General features: G+C 46.0%; 2 protein-coding genes across 4 annotated transcripts in view; one reads left to right on the top strand and one right to left on the bottom strand.

Moving 5' to 3' along the window:
• Positions 1–337: 337 nt before the first annotated feature.
• On the bottom strand, positions 338–9007 carry commd7 (COMM domain containing 7). Its single transcript, XM_041946403.1, has 9 exons — positions 8848–9007; positions 7569–7622; positions 7256–7358; positions 4229–4285; positions 3992–4029; positions 3797–3887; positions 2060–2109; positions 1902–1950; positions 338–867 (listed from the first exon to the last, which is right to left on the bottom strand). Exons 1-9 carry the CDS (start codon positions 8926–8928, stop codon positions 791–793), a joined length of 600 nt encoding a protein of 199 aa, XP_041802337.1. The 5' UTR covers positions 8929–9007; the 3' UTR covers positions 338–790.
• Positions 9008–10531: 1524 nt separating this feature from the next.
• dnmt3bb.1 (DNA (cytosine-5-)-methyltransferase 3 beta, duplicate b.1) overlaps positions 10532–22104 on the top strand; it is a 33880-nt gene continuing 22307 nt past the window's right edge. For 2 of the 3 annotated variants that reach the window (XM_041945106.1, XM_041945105.1), the window contains exons 1-2: positions 10532–10690; positions 17637–17745. In XM_041945106.1, coding sequence (XP_041801040.1) covers positions 10683–10690; positions 17637–17745 — 117 coding nt within the window. In that variant the 5' untranslated portion in view covers positions 10532–10682. Of the gene's footprint in view, positions 10691–10749; positions 10861–17636; positions 17746–22104 lie in introns of those variants that run through there. The other variant, XM_041945108.1, reaches the window with a different exon arrangement.

Genomic DNA, 22104 nt, shown 5'->3' with positions numbered 1-22104 from the left:
AAGAAACGTTGAGGAATGACGAGGACTAGTAGACACATGTACGACCAGAGCTGCTCACTCCTCTGAAACATGCCTGGAGCTTTATCGGTTTCGGTGTTTGGTATTCACCGTCATCGAGGCTTTCAGCGCCGTTTTTTCTGTGCTTCACCAAGAACTGCAGCTAATTAACATTTTGTCATGCACTTTGTTCAGCAGAGCGACGTGTGTTTGTGGGTGGAAAGAGTCAACAGGCTCTGCTGTGTGCGTCTGTCCGTGCTGCGTCTGTGTGGAAATGCATTTACGCAGTATTCTTACTTTATTCCTACAAAGAAACAACAGGACTGAACTTGATCGAACAGAACTGGCTGAGGTTAACTTTCTGCCTTCATGTGTTTGTTTTGGATCAAAATGCCAAAATTCCCGCCACAAGTTTTACCCGAAGTTCGTCTTAATGACAGAAAAGGAGAAAGTATTGATGACACGTCTGACTTTGTTCACATCTCGCTCCTCAAAGAACGAAACCCAGAGACAGAAACAGGAGCAGAGGGCCACGTTTGGTTTTTACTCGTGTTTATTAGAAGACGTGAATCTAAACGTCCAGCAGGAAATAAAGTGTGTTTCTGTGTGTGTGTGTGTGTGTGTGTGTGGGAGGGGGGGTCAGTGCCACACACAGACAGAAAAAATGACACAACATATACCACACACTGCCCTGCAGCTACAGCCTGACATGACCACACACACACTCTGACATGACCACACACACACTCTGACATGACCACACACACACACACACACACACACACACACACACTCAGCTGAAACAGTCCATGCTGGCCTTGGCTCTCTCCATCTCATGTAGGAAGTTGTAAAACTGAGGGAGCGTCAACTCTGGGAGAGACGAGGGAAGAAAACAGCACAGTTAGCAGATAAACAGACGGAGGATTAATACATTAAAATGTCAGTTCCACAGCTCCTCTTCACACTGTGCTACTTCCTGATTCATGTCTTTCTGTCTGGCAGCTGTTTAAAGGGAAAAACTCTTCGCAAGTGAAGAGTCGATATTTGATCTGGTTTATAAAATGTTTATTACAACTCCGAGCACCAACAGATAAATAGATAAACATTTCTAAACAATGAAGAATGTGTGAGCAGCAGGGGCTAGAAAACCGTTGGAAGCAGCGATTTAGAGACCAATAAAACTACTTTCCAGAGGTGAATTTGTTTGTGGCGCTCATCCTTGCATTTCCAGAACTAGTTTCATGGACGTTCATGGACGTCTGTCGGCTCTCACAAACTAACAAAGTGTGAATTTCCACTGAGAAACTGTGACTACTAGCAGTAAAAATGCTAACAGAGACTACACAGAGTAGATCTTGTGGAGGGTGGATCCCTGTCAATCAATAAGTAGCACAGCTTAGCACAGAAGCCACGTTAGCATTAAAGAAAAAAAGCATCACGTATGATGTTGCTGCTGTTTCCCATCACAATACACCGAACAGCAGATTTACAGAATGCTGTCACTACGTCGCAGTCTGAGACTCTGACGGCAGCAGAGCATCGAACGCAAGGTTCAGTAGCTGAAACCTGATGAATAAGACAGGTCAACAGGTGAGTTTTCCTCCTGGAATTATTTGTGGAATTGTAAATTCTAGTCCTTGTGTTGGTGGGCGACGCTGGACTTTCTCCCGTCTGCCCCTGCAGTCTGTGCATTCCTGCTGCTGATTATAAAAACCTGTCAGCTTGTGTTCGGCAGCGCAGCAGCAGATATGCTCAACATGGGAAAGAATAACATTTGTTTCAAATGTTTGAACAACCTCGATACGCTTGATACCGCCTGCCGCATGCGTACGAGCGCTCGCAGGAGAACGCCTCACACACGTGAAGATAATGAAAATGTTCTGGGTAACGGCGGAGTCACTCACCCATGAAGACGTTTTCTGTGGAGTTCCCCTTTCTGACCACCAGCTTCAGCTGCAGGAGGACGAGGTTTGAGTTCAACAACACTCAACAACGAGCTATGTGTGTGTGTGTGTGTGTGTGTGTGTGTGTGTCCGGTGCAGGGTTTAAACAGCTTTCATACCTGCAGAAAGATGTTGCCCATTTTCTGTACTTCACTGGTGCCGACAGTCACTGTGGGGGTACGAGAACACGTCATGAAGCCTGTTTGTTCAGCTTTGAGAGGTTTATTATTATATAGGAGCACAGAGGATCTAAAACTGCATACGGCCCACTTAGAAAACTCATTCAAAGCAACAATCATTCAATGTTTTTGGCCTTTGGTCCTGATCACGTCACAAAAGAACCAAATCAGTGTAATTTATTTCATTACTGCTGCTTTGTTGCATTTTGTTTCCTTTTTCTACTCCTGAGTTTCCTGTCTGTCAAATATAAAGGCATAAAATACTCACCAAGAGTAACACTGAACCTCATGACTGTGCGTAATGCAGTGGTGGAGGAAGTATTTGGACCCTTTATTAAAACAACTGATACCACACAGTACAAACACTCAAGTAAAAGTTCTGCATAGAAAAAGTTACTGATTTAAAAGTTTACGCAGAAAAACGTAGTTAAAGTATTACAGTAAAAGTATTGAGAGCAGTAAAACGTCCCTGTGACTGTTCTACTGTTCTCCTGTTCTATCTGATCTCATCAGATTACTGCGACTCAGTCGTTCATGTCAAAGCAGGATTTTACTGTTGGAGCTGGTTGAGCTTCATTTGAACTAATGATTCTTTTCATTCTGGATCAATCAGCTGATTATTTCCTCCATTAATCGATCGATCGATCGGTTTGGAAACATTGTGAAAATAGTGAGAAATGTGGTGACGACGAGGCCAAAGTGACGCCTTCACAGTGTTTGTTCAGTCCAAAGCTCCACATTATTACAAACACATTCAGATCATTCAGAGGAAAAGCAGCAAATTAAACAGCAAATTCATTAAAATAATTGCTGATTGATCTTCTGTTAATGAACTAATTGATTAATCAACAGATCATTTCAGCTGTACTCGTACAAACTGTTGGGAATTTTAATTTATAACGAAACATCATATTTCTTTAACTCTTGACATAGTAAGTAAATAAGTGGTAAAGCGGAATAAAGTTGAATAAAATGGAAGTTATCAAGTCAGTCTCGAAGTATAAGTCCAGTACTTGAGTGAAAGTACTTGGTAAAATGAACCATGGATGTCTCCATCTGCTTGATGGTCACTTCTGAATTACTCATGACTACTTCTCAAAAATGTGTCTGATGTTTAAAAGTCTCAACACAACAACGATCGTCCAAAAACCAAAGTCAGCTGAGGAAGACCTCAAAGCCGCCAACGCGTTCAGCGCTGTCTGAGACGGCCAGCCACGCTGGCCCCAGACTAGTCGATCTGGATCCAGCTGACTCTCTGGCATCATGCAGAGACACAGCCTGCTTGGCTGAAGGTGTTTTACATGTCAATGACTGTACAGCAGCAGGTAGACCCTGCCCCTCCTCTCAGACACTGAAGGACAGTGTCCTTTAGCATTACATCAACATAATGCTGATCACCCTGAGGCCCAGCGTTAGCATCTCTATTAGCCGTGAGTCTCCAGAAGTCATTAGGCTGTTTGAATAAACAATGAGGCTGATAGAAACCCGCCGGCTCCACACATCTGAGGACTTTCAATGACAATTAGAGGACGTGAGTGGTGCTAATGACCGCGTTAGGCTCCGGCCTGTGCGTTCATGAATATGGACCCTGAGTGTGAGAGGCGTGAACGGCAGCTGTCCCGCTGTCTCCACAAACACACATCAACAAGAGCAAAGTCTGCTGCGTCTTTGTCTTACCTCCAAACTTCCACTCCATGTCCACCAGCTGGTTGACCATCAGAGTCTGTCCCACAGCAAGCCTGGACAACGCCGTGTAGTGTTCCCCCCACTGCAAAACACACAGAGTCCTGCCATGAGACGGCGGTTTACGTGACGTTTGAAGCACAGGGGGGCGACTGAGGCGTTGAATACGAAGAGTTTATGGAAAGTTACCTGGTGTGAAAAGTGAGCAGCTTTGTCTTCGTTCACTCCTGAAGGATCAACAGATAAATCAGGTTTGGTTTCACGTGTTCACAGTCATGAGCAGAAATAAGGTGGAATCAGGTGAGACATCATTAAGCTTTTCAGCACGACAGGTAAGAGGACAGCAGGCGGCAGCTTTACTTCAGCCCTGCTGTCCAACGGCCCCGTTCGTAATCGATCGGGGTGGTGAAAGACTCAGGTGTGTACCTAACGTCACGAGGTCTTCTTTGATCTGCTCGGCTGTCAGGTTCTTCTTCAGGGCTCCTGAGGAGAAAACAGAGCGATCACTGTCACTGAGCCGTTTCTGCAGATTCTGATTCAAAAGCTGTTCCTCAGAGTCACCAAGCAGAGAAATGTCGCACACATTTAAATCATCAGCTGGAAACAAGATGTGAGGAGTTTTACTGACTTCACTCTTCACACATGACATTATTTTGATAATCAAAAATAAAGCGTGGCACACGTGAAACACCGAGGAGATGATGAAATTAAAAAAAATGAGCCCACATTTTATTTAAATGTTTGTTACACATACATATTTATTTATTCTGTTTTTGTTGCAACAGGAAAAAAAATCTAAATAAGACAGATTGACAACAAGATTTGACAGTTTTTTATTAATTAATGTTTTTTTTTTGTTTACGCTATCACACTGTGGGACAAAATGCAGCCCCCCCATAATGTAAATCATTAAATTCTAGGGTGAAGACTTGAGTTAAACTTAGGTTAAGGTTAAGGTTAGTTCAGGGAAGTCTTCAGGAAATTAATGTAAGTCTATGTAATGTGATGGTGTGTGTGTGTGTGTGTGTGTGTGTGTGTGTGTGTGTGTGTGTGTGCGTGCAGGGCGATGCATCAAGGGTCATTTTTTTTTAGGCGAGACCTCCAATCTGACATGATCCTCTTCATCACAGAGAATCCCCGTTCACACCATGAGCTGCTCATGAGGAAGACCTGGGTCATCCCTGTAGTTCCCTTCCTGAGCACAGACCCCCCCCCCCCTCTGGTTTCACCCCTGAGGAGTCGCTGCCGGAGCCCTTCTGCTTCCAGATGTTTGTGGTGACGGTGAACTCTTGCTGCGAAGTCGAGCCGCTCACTGAGAGAAGTCAGCACACGTTGACATGCAGGACAGGACAGGCCGCGGTTCATCTCCTGGACAGTTGTGCAGATCAAAGAGGACGAAGCAGCCCCCAGGACAGCTGTCTCCTGTCTGCCAAAGCTGTCGAGCGGAAGGCCTTGTCATCATTTTCACTCGAGTTCAGGATGACATCCCTCCAGGAGTTTCCAGGTCCAAACTCATCCAAACACACCTGAAGCACCAGGTCCAGGTTCGTCTAAACCTAATAAAAAAGAATTGTTAAGCAAGGAAACATACAAAACATGCAAAAGTAGTGTGAACAAGGACTGACAACATGTTTTAATGTTAATGGAAAACATATTTCATATTAGAAATATCATAAAACAAGTTCATGTTGAATAAAAGTGAATTGCTTTCAGAACGACGGCCTCCCTGATCACTTATTCTGAGGAGACCGCATCCAGAAGGAGGGTCACTGGTTTCCCATCTTGCACAGACATGATCTGACCGTGATGATCTTTTACTGGACTGAGAAGACCCAGGCTTTCTTCAGCCTCTCTGCCAGCTCAGCCTTCATGACCCGACCAGCAGCGTCGACAACTGTTCTACGGCCTCCGTCATCCTGGTGGGTGAATTCATTTAGAGAACTCGGGGAGGGGACATTCCTTCAAAATCCACGATGTTGAAAAGCTTTTGAAGGGTTTCACACAGAAGCCATTGGGGCTAACTGAGCTTTGGTTCCGCTGTGTTCCTGTAGCGTGTGGATCCAAACCTTTTCACCACCCGCCATGTTTTACAGAACACCTGTCCGGCCTCTGCATCACACTGCAGGCAGGAAAACCAACGACGCTCCTGTTTGGCTTCATATTTTGAAGTTTCCTGCAAAAGTAAAAGTGAATGTTTACAACAAGTGAGTCAGATGTGTTCGTATGCGTGATGAGGGCCTTTTCTCTTTCTCACACACACACGTATTGAAAATGCTGCAGACTACTTCTTGTCGGCTACTTAAAGGATCTTTGATTTGATTTACTGTCGGACAGGCCGCACATACCTGAAAACACCTCAAAGACTAGAAGGGTCTAAAGCTGCACAACGCTGCCTGCTGTTAGTAAGGTTAGCCAACTGTAATGTTTAGCTAGCAAGCTAACATTAGTCAGACTGGCCCTGAGGTGAACTTGGCTAGCTAACGGTCACATCAACAGGTAACGTATTGGCATAAAGCTCACCTGTGAAGCGTCGTCTCTGTCTCCGTGTCTTCTGTGGTACGTTGTGCCGCCGTGACATCAGGAAAAACTCCACCATCGCTTTGGGATGCCTGACAGCCGCGACGGGTGCGACAGGTGCGCTGCTTATAGATGTCAATGTCACGTTTCATCTTCTCGCTGTGTGTGTGTGTGTGTGTGTGTGTGTGTGTGTGGCTGAGTGCTCGTGTCCTCTCTCCCAATCCTACATGGACATTGCCAGAGATTAATGTTAGGCTTTAACTTCAGTTGTATTTGTTATAGGCTAAGTCCACCTAACCGCCATGATCAATTCTCTTGTCTCTGGGACGACAGGACGCCTTTAATTTAGAGCGCTGCCTCCGACAATCGCACACAGAGACCATTTTCTACACATTTCTCGCTGAGAAAGCCAGCAGGCAGCTCTCTTAGCTTAGCATAAAGATTGGAAGAAGGGGGAAACAGATCTGGTCTCTGGCTCTGTCCACAGGTAAAGGAATGGCCGCAGCACCTCTAAAGACAAAACAGTGAATAAGAGTATTTCCCAAAATGTCAAACTGTTCCTTTAAGAACGATGCGTTTAAGGACAGGGCAGAAATCTGAGCATATATATTAATCTTAAATGTTCTCAACTCTTGCTCTTAGAAACTCTGTTGCTCCCTCCACCTACATTATTGAGTCTAAGAAGTTCAGGTGAGTTCTCTGGTGGTTAACAAAATTCTGGGTAATGTAGGAAATCTCTAACTGGAGTAGAAATAGAGCAGGCAGAGAGGGGACATCCATGACAACATAACCCGCTCATTATCTCGGGCCAACAGCGGGGAGGAACTGGATTTATGATGTTTAGTCTCAGGGAAATAGGGTGTGTGTGTGTGTGTGTGTGTGTGTGTGTGTGTGTGCGTGTGTGTGTGTGTGTGTGTGTGTGTGTGTGGTTCCCACCCTGTGGCACCAGGAGGACGCTCTTCATCAGGTTCCTCAGAGGACCGGCACTCATACCATGTTCCCCTGCAAACTCACTGAGCTGCTGCATGAACCTCTCCGTCTGCAGGCACGCACGCACATATACACACACACACACACATGCAGGCACGCACACACACAAAGAGAGAGAAATGCATGCATTCATTTGCACACACACACAATAGGACAGGCAATGTTTTCACTCGGTTCAGTTATCAAGGCTAACCACTGAGTCCAAAGTCCATTAACATCAGAAAAGTGTGTGTGTGTGTGTGTGTGTGTGTGTACTCACCTCTTTAGGCTCCAGCAAGAACTGGAACAGAACTTCAGTCAGACGGTGAAATTGCTGCACAAAGTGAAAAAACAAAAATCTTGTTAATGTCTGACAAATGTTGAGCTGTGATTGGTTTGTTGGAGGAAAACACACTTTGATAAGCTCTATAAATCAATAACTCATAGAACTTTGTCCATCACAGACCTCTTCAGACTACATTCACCACCAAAGCCAAGAGTTTGAGACGTTTAAATGACGTCATCTAATGAAGCTGTTTGTGCTGTAAAGCTCCTTGAATAATAAAGATTAAACACAACAATATGTTAGATTGTTTGGGATGAGACAGCTTGCGTGTCAGGAGCTCCTCTGCACGAGGAGGAAATAAATCACAATGTCTAAATCTATATCTGAACCACTTCTGTGATTAAATTCTGTCTACATGCGCCTCATGTTAAAGAGTGTTTCTGCAGTTTGAAGTAATCGACCCTTCACAAACTGCTGAAAAAAACATTTTACTGAGGATCACAGCAGAGCAGTGCAACTTCAGACGCCTCATTTCTATTTAATCTTTCCATTATACTCGTGAGAATATCCAAATTAACAGTGTTTGTTGTTAACATCTTCTCATTGCAGCTATAGATGTTTTTAAACTATATAACAGACTGATAACTGCGTTGGTTTTTACACTGAAAAATGTCCGGCTCAGTATCTTTAAAACATGGATCTCAGGGATCCATATCAAGATTTTCTTTATGTGAATCCAACAGGTCACAACAGAAGGTTAGTGTTACTGCTGTATGTAATGGTTTGGGTACATTTTGGCCACTTTTGAAAATTAATCACAACAACAAATTACTGGCTGACTGGAGATAAAGGAGAATATACTGAGTATATATCTAAATATACTTCATATACTTAGAATGAATATACTTATAAGTAGCCTCACTCCGTTTCTAAGTGTGTTTCTAATAAGCTACAGTAGAATTTACAGTAAACATGTGACCTGTGATGTTATGTTTTATCATCCAATTGAAAGAAGGCACACGCACACGCAGGCGCGCGCACTCATCCACTGTCACATGATTCATCTGAGCAGCGACTGTCAACTGGTGTGTTTTCGGGATAAACAATTAAATCCTCCAAGTTATTCAGCTTTACAGGCTGAGAAAGTGTGACAGCTGCTCACAAACATGCTGGAAGGAGACTTACAGCTCAGACACGCAGCTCATTTATCTAAACTGATGCTGTTTCCTTTAGCTTTCTGAGTAATAATCCGGCTAAGAGATGCCGTATTTACCTGCTCCGTCAATTTGTTCAGGTTCTGGAAGTCGGTGCTGACAGAATCCGGTAAAACCTCTTTAGTGAAGTGAAGCTGCATCTTTACTACGAGCGCAGTTTCTGCTAAAACCCGTAAGAGCAGCTCAACCCAGCTCGGCTCGGCTCAGCTCAGCTTTAATTCCGGGTTCTCCAATGCGCATGCGCCTTAAGCAGCCGTCTTGGTACTGCTGCTTGAAGGAATTTGAGAGAAGTTAATGTAGAAATACAGACGTTTTCTAATAAAAATGAGTTTTAGACGGCAAACAATCAGCTAAAACTCTCTCGGAATAAGAATATTAGATATAGTTTGTTTCAGTCTAAAGCGCATTTGACCCAAAGTGTTTCACAAAATGATTAAGATTAGTGCTGGAGCATCAAAAGAACAACCTTTTACAGAATAAAAAACTGAGGCACATTCACTTATAACTAATAACATGGTTATCATATAAGTATAAAAGTATTTGGACATTGTCTTTATAAGGAAACTGTATAGTTCATACAATATATTAGAGTACAGTATAGTACAGTGGGTAGGACCTATAAGTATTAGGAATTAAAATCACATATTACGTCGCTGAATGGCCTGTGGAACCGGGACGGGCACACAGGGCAGACAGCATCTGGACCCTGGAATATGTGGGTGGCACAATCTAGACAGAAGAGGTCATGGCCGCAGGGAACCGAGGCAGTGATCACCTGGTTATCCACACAGTGGACACACATGTCCTGTCCTCTCACTGCTGATCCGAACCCTGACCGGCAGGAGAGGGAGGATTCAGGAGGGGAGGAAGAGGAGAAAGATAAGATAAACATGTCCGCGATGTGTAGTTTCTGCTCAGCAGCAGAGTGTCTCACCTCCCTGAGGAAAAGAGGTCTGTGTTTCTAAAAAAATATGGTGAAGCGAGGTATACCAAGACTAGAGAGAGAGAGAGAGACCCTCAGCATCCTAATTGAGAATCAAATAAACAAAAACAAATTATTTGTATGATATATTTATATATATTTATATCCTGCTTTGTCAAGTGTGCTGTCAAGGTTGGCAAACAACGCACAGACTTTGTTCCCCATAGCCGGGGGGGTTAGACAGGGGTACAGGGGACAGGGGGCACGGCTCGAGTCCGACATCAATAAACTGGCAGAAGCTTTCAGCAGTCTGCAGCAGCTGGTATCACACCAACAGACACACAAGTCAAATGAAGATCTACCAAAGGAGAGCTGCAACAGCACCTTGATCCTCTGCACCAACTCTCTCAGACCTGGACCTGGACTGCACATCTGAACAGGCAAACACTTCTTGGACTTGTTGTTTTTATTCTGTGGCTGCTGTGGTGAAATGACTGAATGTTTGAACTGAACTGAACTGAACTGAGAGAGAGAGGTGTGTGGGCGGGAGTGGGTTAAAAAGTAGTTCCTGTTCACATTTTGAACCTCTGGGGAGAAAATGGGAGTTTTCATTCTCACCTGGAAAAGCTTTGATCTCTCTGAGCGACCAATCTGTTGTCATGTGTGTCTGCAGGTCGAGCACAGATAGGCCGACCCACAGTGAAGTCCCCACAGAGGGGGCTGGATGCAGAGAGAGAGAGAGACATTGACTGACAGCGAGAGAGAGAGCAGCAGGCACAGATCTGCAGCAGCATGCTCCCACAGCGTCAAAGACTCCTGCTCCGGGACTAGACCGACTCCTGCTCCGGGACTAGACCGACTCCTGCTCCGGGCTCAACTTCAACGCTCCTTCCTCACCTCGTTTCACCACGTTCTTCACACCTTTGACCCCCCTGCTCACTTTCCTGCCGTGGATGCGTGCACGAAGCGTGGATGATTATGTAAGTTTTCCACCGCGGAGGGCGGTTTTGCAGGTTTTATTGCAGACTTTCACCGAGCGAATGATCTCAGCTGCGCACAGAAACTTTTGGCACACTTTGAGCCACATTGGTTGGGGCTGTGTCGGCGGTGTGCTCTCGTGGATTCACCGCTGACCGGTGCGGGGGGCTCGGTAGGTGACCCATGTGCGCGGCGCGGCGCGTGCAGACGCGGTTCCGCCTGATGAGACGAAGCTCCTGAGGCAGAAACCTCAGGAATCACTCACAGTGTGTGGGGGCTTATAACGCGGTTATTGCAGCCTTCCTGTAATGATCCTGTAATAATCTCCCCAGGATTGATCGCAGCAGTTGTGAGTTTATCGCTCGTCGTGTTTCGGTGCGTCTTTCCCGCGACCGTTTGTACTTTGTGGCACTTTTAAGTCGCTGTCATGTGCTTTGTGTTTCTGTGAGGACTCAAACGTCGCTTCTGGGGCTGATTGGTGAGTTTAAACTGATTTATGGTTCTCAGTCGGATGTTTCAGCTTCATTCTCCGATGCGTTTGAGCTGTTCTTACACTTAAAGCAGCGTCTGCAGCTGGAGGTGGTTGATCAGTGATGTTAGAGGAGGGTTAACTTCGCTGGTTTAACTGCATGACTTGTTGGGATTGCACTTTTTCTTATTGCTGCAGTGGTTTCCTGCTTTTCTGTGCGCTCCGGTGTTTGAACATCTCGGCCTCCTGACGGCTGCACTTCCTTCTAGGATTATGTCTGTGTTGTCACTTGGTGATTTATTAATGGAGCTGTTGTTGGCAGGACAGCAGACAGTCAGGAATACGTACATCAAATATAGCAAACATAAGTGTTCTCATTCATGGTGCAGTGAGGAGAAAGTTCAGAAGGAGGCCATGTGGTGCAAAGTGAAGGGGAGGAGTCATTTGGAAGAGAGTGGTACAGAGGAGGAGAGTTCATTCACTGGAGTGAAAACACCATCACCCAAATACCCCAAAAACGCTCCAAAAACACTTCAATGACATTCTCCCCATTTTTGTTTTTACGGCATTAATTGATGGAAAACCAGCAGAATCTGTTTACACTCTCAAAAACCAGATCAACTGGCCTCAGATTCAACATTTAAGATGTTTCTATTGAACATTTTTGCCACATCTGTCTCTACTCTGGGAATAGTGAAAGAATAGACGTCAGCATCTGGACTTGAGGTAGTGAAATACTCGTCACTTCATGTTCAGTTTCCAATGACGTGAAACCGAGAAAAGCAGCAAATCTTCACGTTTTTATAAGATTAGTCAACAGACAAACTGTCACGTTAAAGTCCTCATACATTCGTATTTGTTAGTCTGGACTTGATGTTTTATTTGCCACATACAGTATCATAAGGTATCTTCGTGTATCTCCTCATGAGAACACGTGGAACGTTCCTTCACGATGAATGGCTCCATTCAGACTTTGACTCCGTGATGTTCGCGATGAGGGTTTGCCTGTTTGGACTAATCCTGAGGGATCACATTCTGATCAGTGTCGGCATGTAAGTGGATTCAACTGGAGCAGCTCATTGTGAGATAGATGAGTCACACTGCGCCGTTAATAAGATGATGAGTTATTGATCACATGACGCTGTGGAGTCACTTCCTTTGCATCACACCTCGCCATTCCTCATCCAAACGCAGCACTCACAACAAAATTCACATTTTCTTAATAATTTGTACCAAATGATATTTTTTCACTTCAGTTAAATTATAATGGAAGTTTTGTAGACACCTCCCAAAACACACTGATTAAATTGCCCGTTACCACCTTTCCTCTGCAACAGTAGGCCATGGAGTGATGCACAGGCGGCTGCAGAGGCCTGCTGAAAGGCGTCCAAATGATGGTGCAAACCATTTAGATGATTTTAATGTTTTGTTAGTATTAGCAGGTAACTGCATAATCACGTCATAGTACATCCGTAGAATACATCTGGTTCATGTTACATGCACGTGTGTGTAATAGGCGGCCGTTTGGATAATTTAAGTCAAATCTTCCTCACACATGACCGTCATCATTCATTCAGTCCTTCTCAGCTGTGAGGAGCTGCTGCTTTTCTCTGACTTGTGTGACAGTGAACTCAACATGTTTGGGTGCTGCATGGGGGTAAGAATATCAGCCCAGGAGTAAACCTGTACACAGGACATCCACGTACTGAGTTACTGCAGCTGAGGGGCCACTGAGGCAGGACATGCAGCGACTGCAGCAGCAGTTGAATGGCGGGCCGGCGTGTGATGGCTGGCTTCTGGCAGGCCTCTTAAAGGTGGATGTAAGGTGTCTTTAAAGTCTTTAAATGTAGCTGCAGTGCTGTCAGAGTCAGTCTGTCCTGTGTTAGTGACGGATTGTCCTCACGTGTTTCTCCTTCGAGCTCAGACTTCATGTGACACCTCATCTCAGTAGTGATGTGATGAATGTGATTGGATGTTTCTTAAACTATTACTTTTATTACCTGTTATCACCTGGTGTCAGTTCCCACTCAGAGGGATGGTCCAATCTAACTCGCTCTGATTTAACAGAGCTGATATTTTTATACTGATGCTGGCAAAGACTCTGCTCAGTGTGAACGACGCCCGAACCACCTACTGGCACTGTTACTGATCAGATCGATGGATCCATCACACCGGTGATCGCCTCCTGAACCTCAGCAGCGTATCACCACGTGATGCTGTGTTCAGGTCTGCTCGTTAGGTTACTGAGAAATTGATGCTGTCGCTAATTTAACCTCTGCGTCTGTTTATAGCTTCAGAATCACTTTTATTGGCGAGTCTGTGAACACGTACAACCAATTTAACCCCAGGTTTTACACTGCTGCCAGTGTAGTTAGACAGAAAAAGAACAGGGACAACACAGCTGAGCAAAGAAAAGCAAAGAATGGAGAAGACTGCTCGCAGGCGTGTGGAGAAAACAGGTCCATGCATGAGTTTATATGGACAGAATATATATAAAACTTAGAAGAAGTGGACAGTCATGAAGTGGAAGGCTCGATCTGAGCTGGAAGGGGCCAAAAAGTACATGACAGACAAGGAATGCAGCCCCCAGAGAGAGACCCTGAGGAGCTGACCCCCCCTTAACACACACACACACACACACATTCATACCCTTTGGGGAGTGAACAATCCCCTCTTGCAATGCGGTCCCTAATCTCTAGCCACCAGACACAACTTTGATGTGAAGCCCCCCCCTCGTCCTCCGTGTCCCCTTTCCGTGGGCCCCTCACTCTCTGCCCTCCATCCTTCCTCACTTCTTCTAATTCATTCTTGCTTCCACCTCTCCTATGAACACATTCATGAGCTGGAATGGGGGTCCACAAAGTGATTCCTCGCTGTCTCGAGCCAGCGCGAGGAGGAAGGAACACGACAAATAACCACAGATGCTTTCACAACGCGGCTACGGCTTGAAGCTCGTGGTGACATGACAAAACATTAAGATGCCACGTTTAGTGTTTCTCTAGGGACGAGCAGTACCCGTCCTCAGGCCCCATAAATCCTCATGATGAATCAGTGTTTCTGGTTGTATAGGAAATGAAATGCCTGACAAATAACGGATCAGGACATCACGTCTGTGAGCTCTGCAGTGGCGGCAGATTGTTCGGTTCCTGTCAGAAAAAGATGAACGATGAGGTTTGCAGTAAACTCAGATAAATAACCCTGAACCTCACAGATTATCCTCCTGCATTAATCTGCCATTAGATTAACAGTAAAACTCCAGGCAGACCAGGTGAAATGAAACAACTAATGTAAAGAATATTTAAGCTCATTGCTAATATTTGACATGTGAACTTTTCTCCCCTGAAGGACTTAAACTCAAGGCTTCATGTAAGAAAAGGAGTCGAGCCTCTTGTGTTGCTGCAGGTTTTTCACTTTTATTCAGCTTTACGAGTTGTTCAGTCTGAGCGAAGCCGCTGACGGAGACACGTTGACATCACATTCAGACAATTCGTGCGTTCGAACCACGTAGAAGCGACTCGCAGCGTGTCCCAGATCAGCTGTTGTCTGAAGCGGTCTGCGTGTCACCAGGAGACTCTCGCCCAGGCGTGACCGTGGGCTGAATCAAAGCTTCGAGCGGACGCAGACAGGAGGCGGGTACCTGCTGGATTGTGGGTAGGTGAAAGGTCGAGGCGTGGGGGTGTCAGCTTCCTGTTCTGACGCTGAACCTCACCTGTCTGCTGCCTGCTGGAGGGGGAGCCCCTCACTGATTGACATGCATTGATGTCAAGACTGTTTATCAGTCAGAGGTCACCTGCCTCCTCCACACGTTGACTCACACAGAACAGCACACCTTCCACCAGCCTGTGTGTGTGTGTGTGTGTGTGTGTGTGTGTGTGTGTGTGTGTGTGTGTGTGTGTGCGTGCGTATTAGTCATATTATAGAGACACACATGTGATCGTACAGTCACACTGTGGGGACTCACCGTCCTTTCGGGGACGTAAAGATGGTTCTGATGACAGAAAACCATTTAATGTTGAGGTTATGACTCGGTTTACGTTGTCGTGGAAACGTGATGCATGCCACACACATGTGTAGAGAGAGTGAAGTGCTGCTATCGGCGCTGTTCACACGGGCCTCGTTCGTGGTTTCTGCGTCCACGCGCCTGCGGGGGTCTGTGTGGTTCAGCTTTGTGTGCGGTCCACGTGTGGCGAGAGCTCGCAGGCGTGGAGACCACACACACACGTGTTCACAGCTACAGGCTCCTCGCGGCGTCCTCCTGGTTTTATGTCTCGCTTTGAGGGAATTCATCAGTTGTTGTTTTAGAAACCGTGCCAGTGCTGAATGTTTATCTGTTCTGGTGGCCAGTTTGGCTCTGAAGCAAATCATTAGAGCCTCCTCGAATGCCGCGGCTTCGTGGAGGGTTGGACTGGATGACGGCGTCCACGTGTGGCTGATGTCTCTGCTGTGTGTTCGGGGCAGAGACGTCACAAATCAGGCCCGGATTCTCGCGTGATTTCGAGATTCTCGCGTGATGTTGTGAAACCCGCTGCCTCGCAGGTCGCGTGATGTACCGTGTTGTCACGTGACCCGAGAGCGGTCAGGTGAGAGCTGGTGGCGGTGATGTGCCTCCAAGTGATCGTGTTTTCGATGAATGGGAAAGCAGTAAACCCTCTCATCGGAGAAACCAGAGATTTTTCTGGCTTGTTTCACTGATGATCAAACAATCCTCTCCAGCTAATTTTTGGTCGGTCGACTAATTAAATCAACACGCTGATGTACTCTGATACAGGCGTCCTCTAATCAAGTATGTAAAAACGAGCGAACTCTGCGGTCACTTTGGAGAAGTTTCCGCTGTAAAGCCTCGGTTTCTAAGTGAGATTCACCCGTTAGAGAAAAGCTCTGCACAGTTACTGTCTGAACTGTGAAGGTCAATCACAAAGCTTCATTTTAGTGTTTTGATCTTGTTTTAATGCTTCTGGTTGCTAAACATTTATTTTAATTAAGTAAAAATCAATTTGACTCGCTGCCAAAATGAGCTTTTTTTAAGCAGAAAAGAGCTGAGATCATCATCATCACCATCGCTCTTCCTCCTTCCTGTGTTGGATTTGTCTGTTCGATGTGTTTCAGTGTGTTTCAGTGTGAGCAAAACTAAAACTAAAGCTGGCAGTCGGCTACCTGAGGTCTGCAGGTCTCTCTGTACGGGCTTGTTTGACAGAGCTATTGACCCCTCACCTCTTTGGAATTTAAACCTTAACACACACACACACACACGCACACACACACACACACAATAGATGTACATTAAAATATGCATTCATGTGCACAAGCATGACGTCTCACACGTGGAATAAAGGATTGAGCAGTGCTGCATCATAATGCAGGTAGAAACTCAACACATTCACTCCCTCTCGCTCTTCACACACACACACACACACATACAGACACACACACACACACGCACACACACACCCTGTGTATCTGTTTACCTCAGGTTTGTATGGGCATGTCAGATCTGCTCCTACCCACTCACAGAGAGCCGGAGAGGCCGGCGTCGTCGTCCTCTTTCTTTTCCTCCCTCCTCTTCTTCTTCCTCTTCTCTCCAACCCAAAGCTGCTCTTCTTCACAAACTGTCGCTCTTCTTCACAAACCGTCATCACTCAGCGGAGAGACGTTTGATTCCTGTTTGTTGGATCTGATAAAGATGAAGATGCTCTGAACTGCTGACCTTAGCAGTGAGTGTGCTCACTGCAGCTCTGAGTGTGTGCTGTAGTCTTCAGGGTGAAGGTGTAACAAGTCCAGGATGTGGTCTAACGGACCATCACATCCCGGGTCCCTCGGGGCCTCCAGCTGCTCAGCGATGATCACATGGTCTGAATTCAGGGGCCGTATTGTGCTCTGTGTGCAGTAAAGGTGTCACCCACTCGTTCAAAGTGTACCTCGGGCTGAACTGGTGGAGAAGAGGGAGATTTTTAGAAAGCCCAAATGTTCTGGAGATGAAAATCTCATTTTCAGTTTGCATTGATTGTAAAAGCTCCTGTGCATCATCATCATCATCATCAGGTCTATCTTTTTGTTGTCAGTGTAATGTTTTGATGGTTATATGTTGACTTCCTGTCTCTTCCACTTTTCCCTTCCTTCGTGCTGAACACCTTTTCACCTCTTCCTCTTCTGGGAAGAGTCTCAGTCACTCGATGAAGCTTTTGCGGCCGTGTCCCGTTAGCTTAGCTCTTTAGCTTAGCTCTGCGGTAGCCTTGGGTAGATGTGTGTTTGCGGAATTTAGGTCCGTATCGACGATGCTTCCCCTCATCATGTGGGTTTAATGTAGTGACGTTATATAATGAAGAAATACTAAATAACCAGATTGTGATTCACTGTCAGTTCATTCCCTCAGACCTCGTCTGAAGGCGCGGGTTCGATTCTCTACTCTGCCGATGATGCTGTGACGTTGTCTGTGCTGACGTCCACAGCACTGACTGTCTCCTGGTCTGTGTCTCGTCCAGGTTTGAAAAGGAGTCAGGACAACCACTGGACCAGTCTTCAGCCACAGCCATGCCCTCCAACAAATACTCTGCTGCTATCCTGGAGGAGAGCAACAACATGACCGCCACCGTGAGTCACACACACACACAGAGACACACACACACAGACACACAGAGACACACACACAGACACACACACAGACACACACAGACAGAGACACACACACACACAGACACACACAGACACACAGAGACACACACACACACAGAGACACACAGAGACACACACACACAGACAGAGACACACACACACAGACAGAGACACACAGAGACACACACACAGAGACACACACACACAGACACACAGAGACACACACACACGCACACACAGAGACACACACACACAGACACACAGAGACACACACACACGCACACAGAGACACACACACACACACAGAGACACACACACACAGACACACAGAGACACACACACACGCACACAGAGACACACACACAGAGACACACACACACACACACAGAGACACACACACACAGACACACAGAGACACACGCACACACAGAGACACACACACACAGACACACAGAGACACACACACACGCACACAGAGACACACACACACACACAGAGACACACACACACAGACACACAGAGACACACACACACGCACACAGAGACACACACACAGAGACACACACACACACACAGAGACACTCAGAGACACACACACACGCACACAGAGACACACACACACACACACAGAGACACACACACACACAGACCACAGAGACACACAGAGACACACACACACACAGGTTTCAGAACAGCCAGGACAGTTTCCTTTGTGTCTATTGAAATAAGGAAAATAAAGCAAAATCATTTAGAAAAACCACAGCCTTCTCATTAACACACACACACACACACACACACACACACACACACACACACACACAACCACTCCCTGAACCTCTCTCTTGAGTCAGCTGTGGTTTAAAAGAGTGTGTGTATCGATGCCAAGGCAGATGCCCGGACAAGAGTGCCAGCATGTTATATGAGTCTAATTGAGAATGCATGTTGGCTGTGAGGGTGTATGCGTGTGCCACATACACACATACACACGCACACACACACACACACAGACACACGCACACACGCATACACACCACAGCTGCATCTACACAAAGAGGAAATGGGAAATGTGGGATGGATAGAAGGATGGAGGCAGCAAAGGAGAGAGGAAGGAAGGAGAGGACACAAGGAAGGATAGAGGGAGGAAAGAGGTGCAGAAAGTAGAGGAGGGAAGAAAGGAGGCAAGAAAAGGAGGATTCCTAGAAGGATGGAGGACATTAACAGAGCACACTGGTGTCTTTATATTCCCCAAAAATGGGTCAAGTATTTAGAGGAGAAAAGACACACACACACACACACACACACACACACACACACACACACGCACACGGGCACACACATTTTTCTATTTACACACTCAAAACTTTCACAATCTTTGTTCCCACACACACACTTTCACGTTCACACTTTCATAACAGGCAGATACACACACACACACACACACACACACACACACTGAATGGGGCTCCTGTCGTCCGTTACTACCTCTTCCTCTTTCTCAGTCTCGTATATCACAGTGTGTGAGAGGGGCACTTCCTTCCCTGCCCCTCCTCTCTCTCTGTTGCTCGCTTGGTAATCCCTCCCCGCTGTTTGTTGTTTGCGGCGTCTCCATGTCAACCGTCTCAGCTGTGTGATGTGACGACTGCAGTCTGGAGGTATTCACTTCAAGTTTAGACAGCGTAGCGGCAGGCGGGTAATTACTTATCGCTAAAGTTTGTGCTTAAAGTGACACGATCTGGTGGGGGATTTTATCCAGCCCTTCCTGTGTCAGCGGCGTTCCTCTACCTGTTCACCTGGCAGGGAGGGGGGTCGTCTGCCACATGTGTGAAGGAACTTCAATGAGGAAACAGCAGTGGATAAAACCTCACATCGACGTCCTTTCAGGACTTTTCTGGAGCTTTTCTTCCCATCGCTTGAACTTTGAGCTTCCTCAAAGAAGAAAAACTGTTTAAACTAAGACAAAGATCATGTGATATGACCGAAAGCTCCAGAACTGCTGCTAAATGGAACTCACTTGATTAATTCCATTGTGTAGCTTTGAGCCACTTTCAGTCACTCAGGTTTGAACCGACTCAGAAGTTTTAAAGCTGCTTAGCTGAGCGACTGCATCGATGTTTGGGTCTTTAAGGGCTTGTTAAGGGATTTATTCGACCCTGCGATTGATGAATCTGGTGTTCTAGCGCCTTGCTCCGGATTCTAAATGGAAGCAGCTGACAGAACCAAACACAGATAATGTTCTTCCACTGTGGTGGATCACACCTTCATCCTGTCCAATCAGAATGACTCAGAGGACGAGCTTGGAAAAGGCCTGAATGGCTGGCGTTGAGTTTTCTCTGGTTTGGTTTACTGTCCAATCACAGGCAGCATTTTGGACTTGTGGACTTGTGGAAAGGTGTTTCGCCTCTGGGCTCGTATGGGGGCAGTCACAAATTTAGAGTTAGGATGGTGGACTTTGGAGTCACGGCAGACACACTGTTAGCTGCAGCAGCAGCCTGAGGGCAGAAAGAGAAAACAGAGCCAGCCTCAGCAGACTGTCTGTGGGTGAAGAAAAGTCAATAAAGCTTTGGTTTGGAAGCAAAGAATCCTGAATGTGACAGAGAAGCATGAACTTTAGTGTCCCAGCGTCTTCCTCAGGACGCAGATTGTGCAAATAGCCCTTGTTAATTAGATTATTGTTAGATAGAGCTGGAACACACAGAATCTAATCAGAATGCTGCTTATCCAATCTGCCAGAAAACACAGTGATGGAGAAAAGATGATGATGTAATGTAGCGATGAAGACCGTTGTGCATAGCGCCGCTTAGCGCTCCTCAGTGATCGTGGTGCACACGGCCCTGATTTCCTGACAGAACTCTGCGATGTGCGACCGCTGGTCTCAGGTCAGGTTGGGTGTAGCAGAGATGAAGGGTGGGGTTTTCTTCCTCACAACATATTGTGACGAATGTGTTTCTTTCCTCGTAAAACATTTGATGATCGTTCTTAGATGTTTGAAACTTTCTTTGATCGCAGTAACTGCATCGCTGCCCGTGTTCTCAGAATATAATAATGGTCATAAATCTTACATTACCGCCACCTGCAGGTCAGTAGAACAGAGTGCAGCCATTTGCAGGAACATGTTGCATCATGTGCATCCTGAGAGCAGATAAACAAACAGGAACCCTCAGAGACGCTGCAGGTGACCCTTCAGGTGAGAGGAGACAGAAACTGGGAAGGAACAAAGAACACCAGCATTGATCAGCCAGAGGATATTATTATTATTACATTAATATATCTTATCTTATCTTATCTTATCTTATCTGAAGTAGAAGATTCATTCTGAGCATCTTTGAGTTATATCATTTTTTAAAATGTCATGCGTTGCAGGAAGAGGATACAGGTATGTCACAATATGTACTTTTATTTGGAGACAGAAAGACCAGAGGCACCAGTTTAAAACAGATCCTTTCATTACCGACTTCTTTGTGAACAAGAGATAAGAGTCTCGGGGGCTGAAGCCCCTCCAGGTGACGGTTTACCGCTTTGGAGCGGTGCCGCTCAGATGTGAGCCGGGGACCTGCGTTACTCATCGTTTAGACTTTGCTAAGAGGTTTTGACAGCGGCGTCAGAGCGCCGCAGGGCAGCCTGCTGCTCAGTGTGGAATGTGTGTGTGTGACGTAGGTCGATGAAACCTGCACAGTTTACACACACACACACACACATTCTGTCATATAGAGTGCAGGGTGCATGAGTGGGTAGACCCATGCGCCACACATTTCACACTGTAGTAGTGGTAATAGAAGTAGTAGTAGTGGTAGTAGTTGCAGTATTTGTACTACAACCCTGATTACAAAGAGGGACATGCATCAATATATTTACTGTTTGAGCTCATCAGCTTCATTTATTGTTGTGAATATTATTCTGAATCTGAGGCAGCAACACGTTGAGACACGAGCAACGCTTCAAAAACACCTGTTTGGATCATTCCACAGGTGAACAGGTTGACTGGTAACAGGTGAGAGTATCATGATGAAGGCTCAGTGGGTCACAGCGAGGTTCTGTTCTTGAGGTTCTGGACTCAGGGTTGTATGAGAGAGAGTGAAAGGGGAGGCAGAGAGGGAGAAGAGGGGAGGCAGAGAGGGAGAGGAGGATCATTTGTGCTACTTTAATGCTTCACTGGGCATGTACATGTCTGCCAGTAGCAGGGAGGAGGAGGAGGAGGAGGAGGAAGGAGGAGGAGCAGTGGATATCCAGAAAAGCAGGTTAATGGAGGATAATGATGATGATAATAATCTTCTCAGATACCCGGCTGACATCAAATCCTGTTTTCTGTTCACGCCGGAAACTCGAGGAGTTAAATGAGAA

Source organism: Chelmon rostratus, chromosome 10, assembly GCF_017976325.1.
Source record: "Chelmon rostratus isolate fCheRos1 chromosome 10, fCheRos1.pri, whole genome shotgun sequence".
Classification (NCBI taxonomy): domain Eukaryota; kingdom Metazoa; phylum Chordata; class Actinopteri; order Chaetodontiformes; family Chaetodontidae; genus Chelmon; species Chelmon rostratus.
The sequence above is the reverse complement of the archived record's forward strand: the minus strand, read 5'-3'. Positions and strand labels throughout refer to the sequence as shown.